The sequence below is a fragment of the Pteropus vampyrus genome, unplaced genomic scaffold (genome assembly GCF_000151845.1).
Source record: "Pteropus vampyrus isolate Shadow unplaced genomic scaffold, Pvam_2.0 Scaffold141, whole genome shotgun sequence".
NCBI lineage: Eukaryota > Metazoa > Chordata > Mammalia > Chiroptera > Pteropodidae > Pteropus > Pteropus vampyrus.
The window spans coordinates 1,408,561-1,418,591 of record NW_011888922.1 but is presented as its reverse complement, the minus strand read 5'-3'; the positions used below and the strand labels follow the sequence as shown (position 1 = coordinate 1,418,591).

General features: G+C 44.5%; 1 protein-coding gene across 1 annotated transcript in view; it reads right to left on the bottom strand.

Annotated features, from left to right (window-relative positions):
• Window positions 1-10,031, bottom strand: part of TENM4 (teneurin transmembrane protein 4) — a 375,350-nt gene that overhangs the window by 221,364 nt on the left and 143,955 nt on the right. The window contains exon 3 of the mRNA XM_023535518.1: window positions 5,105-5,360. Coding sequence (XP_023391286.1) covers window positions 5,105-5,360 — 256 coding nt within the window. The remainder of the gene's footprint in view (window positions 1-5,104; window positions 5,361-10,031) is intronic.

Below are 10,031 nucleotides of genomic sequence, written 5' to 3'. Positions count from 1 at the left end.
GCCAGGCAGAAGGTCCTATGTGACCAACCTCAAGTGAAAATCCCAGGCACTCAGTCTCTAATGAGCTTCCCCGGTTGGAAGCTCATTAGGGCACCCAGAAGTGTTTGTAATGATTGTACCTGATGCTCCTAAGCAGAGGGAGTCACACCCTCCTTTCTGCTCCAAGTACTCCTCCAATTAGAGCATTACCCAGACTGTCCCGTCTTCATTCATGCATTTATAGGTCTGCCTCCTTCACTGGACTGTAAGCTTCTTATATGGCCTATATGTCTTATACATGTCTGTGACTAAATCAACAAATGACAAGGATGACTGTCCATCCAACTCTCTGGGAACCACACTAGGGCTGGATTGGAGGTCACCAGGATGGCCTCCCATCCTTGAGGGTGGGCACGGCTGTTCCCCAAATTGAGTATGATCCTAAAACGGGCCCCAGGCTCCCAAACCAGGCCTGAGATAAGATGAGCTAGAGCCGAGGTATGGCAGCTTTCTGCTCTGGCTTCCCCTTCAGCAGACAGGAGTTTGATGGGTTATTAATCAGATAGTCCCTGGAAAATCAATTAAGTGTCTGATGCTGCAGAGTGTGAAGGAAGTGAGTCAGGGTTTAGGAGATCCTGAACAAACACATGGTTTCCACCAGAATGGACCAAAGCTGCACCTGCAGGGCTTAAAGAAACATCTGACCCCAGTTTTAGGGAGCACCGGGAGGCCTAGTCTCCTCCCTTGGGGACCCAATTACCCTTGGGGAGTACCACAGTCACAGAAGGAATGGAGAAGGGAGTGGGCTAACCAAGTCCTCTCTCCCCCTCATCCCTCTGCTAGCCTTTCTTTTCCTGCCAGCATGAAATCTAAATCCCTTCTGGTCATTCTACCAGCTGTTATGGTATTTACTCAGCTATTTATTTTAGTCCCTCAACTATACTCAGTTTGACAATTAGGGAAGGGCCTGTGACGGTTTCTCTGGCATCAGGAGGCTCCCTAAACGGGTAGGGCTTGGCAAAGCTATTTAGGACAACTATCTCAAACAGGCCCTGCTCTCTTGGGCGTCTCAGTCTCTGTTCATACTGTGCCTCTCTAGCCCTCCCTACCCACCCCTCCGCCCCTGCCCCACCATCTCTATCTAGGACTACTGCTTGCTTTTCAGCTCTCATTCCTTCGTTCCATCATTTATTTATTTCATCTGTGTATTAATATTTATCAAACACCCACTAGGATGCTATTGTGTACTGGGGATCCTAAGGTAATTAAAACATTCCCTGTGCATACCTCTATTATAGCACCTATACTACTGCAAGTCTGTTCTCTAAAATGTCTTACCAAAAAATAAATGAATGAATGAATGAATGAATGAATGAATAAATAAAATGTCTTACCTGCTAGGCACACAGCAGGCATTCAGTGAATATTTACTGAACAATAAAGCACTACATGATAAATAGTTGAGTATGACTGTGTCCTAAGATATTTTATACATTATTTTATGTAACTGCTACATAAGCTTTATGAGGCACTTATGGTGGACTGGATTAAAAGTGGTTCCAAATTCTTGGACACTTGTCTCTTTGAGAAGTGAAGTCTGTCATTTCTCCCCTTGAAGCTAGCTGGTCTATGACTGCTTTGACCAACAGAATATGGCAGAAGTGACACTGTGCCAGTTTCAGGCTGAGGATCAATGGCTTCTGTCTCTGCCATAGAATACCAAGCCACTGAGCATGACGTACAACTTCCTGCTGGGAAGATCACGTGGAGAGGCCCTGAGACCTCATTAGAGGGAGAGCCCAGCTTTCCAGCCATTTCCATTGAGCCTAGCTTTCCAGGCATTTCCCCAAAGTATCAGGCATGTGGGTAAAACCATCTTGGATCAGACAACGGCTAAATACCACTGCTTGACCTCAGCTGATACCACCTGGAGCAGAGGAGTAGCCCAGCTGAGTGCTTCTTGAACTCCTGTCTCACACTGTGAAGTATAATCAACTGTAGTTTTTTAAGCCACTAAGTTTTGGAGTAGGTTTTTTTTTTTTTTTTTAAATGTAGGTATAAATAAGCAGAACAGGAAGTTATTGATATTTTCTTCATTTCAGAGATGAAGAAATTTCAGGTCTAGGTTTACAGCTAGTGAGCACTGGAGTGGGAGTTTGAGCACAGGATATGTCTGACCCTAAAACCTGAGCTTCAAACAACTTGCTACAGTGAACGAATCATCACTTATATCTTCAGAACATCAGGGCCAAACTTACTTCTCCAAATTAGAGAAGAGGTACAACCTACTACTTTGTCTCAACTCTTCTGGTGAGTACAGGCTTGATAAATACTTTTGAATGATTTTTTTTTTTTCTTCACAGCATTGATATGGGAAGCAGATAGATATGAGGAAAAGGGGGAAATAGTTTTTATAGTATGTCCTTAATGCCAGGCACTGTGCTGTGTGCTTCTCACATGATATTTCATTTCCTTCCTCTCAACCTGAGAGGCATGCATTCTTGTCCGCATTTTCAAATGGAGAAATCAAGGTTCAGGGATGTTAGGGAACTTGTCCAGCTAGTAACTGTCAAACTCAAGATAGGAATCCAAGTCCATCTGACTCTAAAGCCCATACTCTTCCCACCTCACTGGTTAAAATTAAACTGGTTAAAATTACTTGTGATTCTTTTTTCCAAACTTGGCACTGATCCCTCTCAAACTGTACCTTGTTGCTTTTTTTCCATCAACCAGTGAAGTTTAGTATTAAGATCCAGAATTCTGATTGTGTTATCCACTATATTAGGCACCCCTCCCAGTTTTAGGCCATCTTTAGAGGCACAGAACTCTAGGGTTGCAGAGGAAGTCTATTTCAAACATTTCATCTAGGTCTCAAGAATAAGTAGGACTTTGCCAGACTAAGAAGTGAGGAGGAAGGCAACTCTGGCAGAGAGCTGTGCAAGAGCAGGTATGAAGAGGATGAGGATTTGGGGGAAGGATGATAAATACACATATATGCACACTTACATACATACGTGGAATGTCTTATAAGTAATTATGTTATGTATATGTATGGATATGTACATAAGATAGGATGTATGAATACATGTCATCACATTAACAATGGTTACTATTTGGTGGTAGATATGAGTGATTTTTTGCTTATTTCCACTTCCTAACTGTTCCACAAAACATTTATTATTTCATTAATAAAGTATAAGGAAAAAGAAATCAAGTTCCATGTGGTTTGAGCAATGGGTGTGGGAGGATATAGGGTCAGATAAGGACTGGATGATGAGGCAAGAGAGGTTAGCTGGGACCACTTCGCATCTCGAACTAACCAACAGGAAAATGTCCCCGTGCTTGTCCCCTATCTTCTGTTCTCTCAAAAAGCCTGGAGAATCACCTACTTTGATCCTAAGTGAGAAAAATGAACATCCAAGCAAAGGGAGTGGCTACAATATTCCATGCAGAGAATCAGAACCATTGATTATTTGCTAGATTCTTTCAGCTATGCACAGTCATTAAATAAGCACATTGGAAATAATGGAGATCTGATTAAGATACTTTGGGTGGGATGACATATCATTATCTGACTTAGTCACTGATGACAGCAAAGGAGGTAAATAGGAAAAGTCACACATGATTTTTAAAGGATATCAACAAAAATAATATTAAGAGACTAGGGGTAGGGCAAGTTGGGCTGTATCTATGAGAAATGTGCTTTTGGAAAAATGATTCTACAGGAGTAAACTGATGGAAAAAGATGTTTTCTCTCACTGGATCCCACAGGCTCCATGTGCAAATATCATAGTCATGTGCCAGGCAGAGTCAGACGGGTATACTTTCCATGTATAAATTTCACTTCCTTAAATGTGGTATGGTTTTTGTCCTCCCTAGAGAAAAGGAGCAGGAGTTTGAGATATGTCTATGTTTCCCACTACTCTGAGAAATAGGGTAGAAGATGAAGAGGTTCCAACTGTGCCAGGCTAGGATACTTCATCTTCAGTTCAGAGAAAGCAAAGAAAGAACAAGTCCCCCAAAGTCAACAATGCTTATCTCAGAGGGGTAGGCGTATGGGTAAATCTAATTTTCATCTTTACATCTCTCTGCATTTTCTACAGTGAGTTTTACAACCATAAAAAAATTCCGTTTTGGAAACATAGTGGTTAATCAGAGGGAAGAAGACAGCTGCAGAACTGAAACTGACTGAAGACCCTGAACTGAAGGAAGTATTCCACAAGGTTGCAAGAAGAAAGAGATGGAGGGGTCCAGGCTAGGAGAGACCTAGGGAAGGTGGTGTGGTGTAGGGAAATAGCACTGCACACTGAGTCAGGCAACCCAGGTTCAGATCTTAGCTGTATATTGTCTGCTTCCTGCTTCAGTGACCTGAGCTAGTCACTGACCCTCTCTGATTCTCAGCTTATAACTCCCAAATGGGATCATGGTAATAATGCCTGCTTCATTAAGTTGTGAGAGATACATCTTATCACAAGTAGGAAAGCCCCTGTAACCAAAAGCTTCTGTACCAATGTTAGGGATCATTAGGGCTTTGAGTATAAAGGGGATAGGCCAGCATTGGGGAGCGGTGAGGAGAGGAGTAGGGAAAAGAGCATTCACTGAGCACCCACCACAGGCCAGGCAGGCCCCATGCCAGGCACAGAGTGACCGAATCACAGTAGAGAAAGTGGGAGGTGTGGGTCCAAATCACTGACTGAGAGTCTGCTCTCTGCCACATCCCTACAGCAGCCACCTTCGCACACATCGGCGCTCATACACTTTTACGACAGCGCTCTCCAGCCAGTGGCACTCCGTTGTGTAGCAAGGAGAGCAAGGCACAGAGAGGTTCAGCAACTTGATCAAGGCCATACCTTTGGTACGTGGCGGGCTAGCCCTGGACCTGGGGGCTGTTCTATGGAAAGCCAATGTTCTTTCTGCCCTACTTCCATCCCATGGTCCTTCTCTCTGGCAGCCAGGGAGCCACATCCCTAAGCTGAGTACCTGATCCCAGCTTCCTAGGCCAGGGTAGGTGGTGGACACACAGAAAGGCCGCACCAGAGCCGTGAGGTGGCCACCCCTCCAGCCACTGGGCCGCCCTCCGGCCGCCCCTCGTGGCCTAGTCCCCGCCCGCCCGCCAGCCCCGCACCTGGTCTCCAGAGGGATGTTGCTGTTGAGCAGCCAGTTGTCCTGGGCGTGGGCGGGCTCCTGCACGCCGCCGGCAGGGGGCTCTCCAGAGAGCGAGTGGTCCGTGGGGGCTGGGCTGGGGTTGCTCCTGGGAGTGAAGTTGCCCCGGTTCAGGGAGTTAATGGAGGCCGCGTGGTGCTGGTTGGGGGTGTGGGCGTGCGAGAGTGGCGGCGGTGGTGTCCGGAGCCGCGAGTGGTTCTGCAGGCCGCCGGGGTGATCTAGGGCACAAACACGCACGGTCAGCGGACAGCACCTGGCACTGTCGGGGCTTGAGGCCCGAACTAGGGCCAAACGAGAGGAGATAGATGGTCCACTGGCACTGGCAAATCATACATATTAGTAATGCATTCAGTTGATATTGACTCAACAAGTAATTATTGGGCATCTGCTGTTCTAGATGCTGGGGATACGTCAAGGAACAAAACAGACAAAAACCCATCCCCATCGAGCTTAAATTCTGGTAAGAGACAATAAACAAGATTTTAAAAATGACTAGACTCCGATGGCACCAACTTCACATTGTTTCTTCACACTCTATATGATACTTTTGGGGTGGTGGTTTTCCAAGTGTGGTGTGGGACCAACAGCTTCAACTTTACCTGAGAATTTGTCAAAATGAAAATTTCTCAGGGCCCTGCCCACTCTTGGGTGGGGCCCAGCAATTTGATTTCACAAAATCTCCAGGTGATTTTGATGGATGCTAAAATCTGAAAACCACTAATCATATGTAACAGTACATAGCAAATAAAACAACCAAGGTAAGTAAAATATATAGTTTACTGAGATGGTGATAGATCTGAGAACACATAAAGCCAGAAAGGGGCCTAAGACCTGTGTATGTGGGGGCAATGGTGAAATTTTATGGAGAGAGGTGAAATTTTCGGCTAGGTGGCCTATGATGGACTCAGGGAGAGGTAAATTTTGGGTAAAGGGAGTGAGGGTGACGAAAAGCCACCCAGGGGTTATTAAGAAACACCATTAACATTTATTGAGTGCTTACTATGTGTCAGGCACTATTAGGAGTCCTCTACATGTTAAAATTCAGCTAATCTTCACAACCCACTATAGAGCAGGTAGTGTTTTTATCTCTATTTTACAGATGAGAGAATTAAGATAAATATTTTATTTATTCTCTTCAACTACTCGAAGTAATAGATATTATCACCAAACTTATAGATGACAAACTTAGACTAAGAGCAGGTAAGTAAAGTGCCCAAGGGCACATAGCTAAGTGGGTGTTATTTACAAAGAAATCAAATAAAGCTCTAGTGATGCCACAAATGGGGCAAGTCCTAGAGGTAAATCTTAACTACCATCCAACTAAGCTATATTCACAGAAAGCCCAGTTTTTGGAAGCTGAGGATATTATGGGGGTGAAGAAGTCAAGAAACTGATTTTATTCTAGATTCTGCCACTCATTAACCACATGACCATTGCTATGGACTGCATGTTTATGTCCCTCCAATATTCAGATGTAGAAGTCCTAACCCCCAATGTGATAGTATTTGGCAGTGGGGTCTTTGGGCAGTAATTAGGTTTAGATGAGGACGTGAGGGTGGAGTCCTCATGATGGGAATAGTGCTCTCTTAAGAGGATACCAGAGAGGTAGCTCTCTTCCCACCATGTGAGAATACAGTAATAAGGTGACTGACGGTCTGAACAGGAAGAGGGCCCCACCAGATTTCGAATCTATTATCACCTTGATCTTGGACTTCCCAGCCTCCAGAACTTGTGAAAGATAATAGTCTGTCGTTTAAGCCACCCAGTCTAAGGCACTATGTCAGAGCAGCCCATGCTAAGAGAGAAATTGGTACCGAGAAGTGGGTGATACTGTAACAAATACCTAAAAATGTGGAAGTGGTTTTGGAACTGGCTAATGGGTAGAGTCTGGAAGAGTTTTGAGGTATAGGCTAGAAAAAGTCTAAATTGCCATGAAGGGACTGTTAAGATGATTCTGGTGAGAGCTCATAAATAAAAGAAGAGCACTGTAGAGAAAGCATCCATCTTCTTGGAGAATACATAAATAATTATGTACAAAATGTTGGTAGAAATATGGACATTAAAGGCAATTCTGTTGAGGTCTTAGAAAGAAATGGGGATTACGTTAATGGACAGTGGAGAAAAGGTGATCCTTGTTATAAAGTGGCAAAGAACTTGGCTGAATTGTATTTACGTTCTAGTGTTTTGTGGAAGGTGGAAATTGTGAGCAATGAAATTGGATATTTCTCTGAGGAGATTTCTAAGCCAAGTGTTAAAGGAGTGGCTTGGTTCCTCCTGGCTGCTTATAGTAAAATATGAGAAGTGAGAAATGATTGAAGAAAGAATTGATAAGCAAAAAGAAACCATAACTTAAAGATTTGAAAAATTCTAAGTCTGTTCATATTGCAAAAAATGAGAAAGCACGTATGGAAGAGAACACCAAGGACGTGGCTGACCAACCACTTGATAAAGAGATTCATATGGGTGTCAACCATGGGAAGAAACACTGTTAGTTTGAACTGAAGGGCACAAAGATGGAACGAAGGACAGCTGTTGGATTTCTTAGACTCTACAGGACAGGATGACAAAGCTATTAGGCTGCAAATTTACACTATTCTTTAAGAAAAGGAAAGACTAGCCTGAAGGTGATTGAGAGATCATCAGGGCCACTGCCTTGGTTTCAATAAGCCTGAGACTAAGACAACTTGTGCCACTTAACCTCTTTGAGTCTCAGTTTTCTCATCTGTAAAATGGGGAAAGAATTCGTTAAGGGACTCACAGAGCTACAGTGATAGCAAATGAGGCAGTCAATGGGAAGGATATATTTCTGAAGTTTACAGTTTACCAAGTATTCCACTTTATTCGTTCCCCCTGAGAATCCTATATTTCATAGAGGAGACAGAGTCGGTGAGTACAGGGTCCAGACCAAGGCAGCTGTGATGTTCCAAAGGCTGTGCTCTTCCCTGGCCCAGGAGGCCACTTTCTGGAAACCATCAAGCTCAGTTAAATGTGAGGCACCATCACTGTTAGGGCTATTTTTAGTATAAGATGCATCACTCTCTGCTTTTTAGGTAACTCAATCTTTTATGCCAGTGAGTTACAAAGCAAATCTGGTGGGAGTGGTGCGGGGGGAGGCTAAGAGTAGAAATAAAAGAACCAGAAACCTATCAGAGCAATAACCTCCTTCTTACAAACTGCTACCTTCAGGATAAGGCCCACGCAGAATCTACAAAGCCCTTCAGAATTTGATCCACATCTGACTTTCAAGCTTCATCTCTTATCAGCTCCCTCCTTGTACCCTCCACTTTGGCCACACTTTCCCCTAGAAGAGAAAGATCCGAGGCAGCTCCATGGCTGAAATCTCAACTCCAATGAGGACGGTCCCCAGGAAGGCCACAAAATGTGGATGGTACCCTCTAAAGATGTGCTATACTGTGGTCCTGGACCAAAAGAAAGCCAGCAGGATGCCCTTTGACAGGAGGAGAGAGGAACTGGGAGCCAGCAGAAGAGGCAGAAGGTCCCACTCAGGGAACAGACAGCTTTGGACCAGGCAGAAGGCAAGAATATGCAGGGTCATTTGTTTTGTCCCACTATCCCCGGGCAGCACTTTAATGGAGACATTTGGAACCTGGGACAGAAGCCAGAAGCAGAAGTGGCCTCCTGGGATAATTGAGTGTCCCCCCCTACGCCTGGCCCTTCAGGCTGCTTGCTGGCTGATGTCCAGGGCACCAGAGCAGAGAGAGGAACTGGACCACTAATGTCCGATGGTTATCAGGAGGTCAGCAGACAAGAGTGAACTAGTCCTTGCTCCTGGCTCTGCACTAGGAGTCCACTTCCTTGTGACATTTTACCAAACTGATATTAATAGCTGCTGCCATGTATTTGAGTACCTACTACATGTACTTTCACGGCCTTACCTTTTCTAATGCTCACTACAACCCTTAGAGGGCAGTATTATCATTCCCATTTTACAGATAAGGGAGCTGAGGTTTACAAAACTAATGAGTGGTTTGTATTGATCCAAAGCCTGAATTTTGTCTACCAAACCATCGTGCCTCAGCATAAAACACTGACATGTGCTTGACTGTTTTAGTTCATGACCAAAGGCAGGAAAAAGACCCTCAGTGCAGATAGCAAGCATCTGAGGTCTGGGTCTTGACAGGCTAACCTGCAAGCCTAGATGTCTGCTTTGTAACTAAGTGGAGACACCAGGCTCTGGCTTGATAACTATTTAGAAGAACTGCTAAGAGTCCTGAAATGATGAGATTTCAGATCTAAAAATCTAACTTCTAAGAGGAAATTCTTCTATGGGGACAAGGAATGGCCTAGTTCCAAAGCCTCTCTAGTTTTTGAAGTTCAATTGCCACCCCCTCCAGAAAGCCTTCCTTGATCTACCCTCTCCAAAGTTCTTTCTTCTTCCATTGAATAATGCTCATAACCTAGACAGTAGGTAACCTGAACTGCTCACATTTCCTTTTCCCACAGAGCTTGCATGCATACTTAGCTCCCCATCTTGCTTCCCCTGTTAGATGTAAAAATTCATATTCCTTCTGTGCTGGTGATCAAAGATCCTAGAATTGAGCAGATTCTCACTATAGGTATATTGAGTGCCTGGCTCATGTGTGTGGCCAGGGCAGTCTGTCCAGGAGGGTAAGTCTGGTGTGGAGAATACTCGTGTGCAAAAAATGATAGCAGACTAGCCTGGGCTCTCTGGGCCATGGACCTATGTAGGCCTTTACTTACTTGCCTGGAGCCAGAGTTCCAGATGCTTCACCTGGGTTCTTTGTTTCTCTTCCCTCATCCCTTCTGTTCTGAGAATGACTGAAAGGGGGACCTTGAATTTCTCCATGTTCCCAAGGGAAAGGCTCTGTGTTTTGGGACTCAACTCAGCAATGGAAGCTCATTCAACC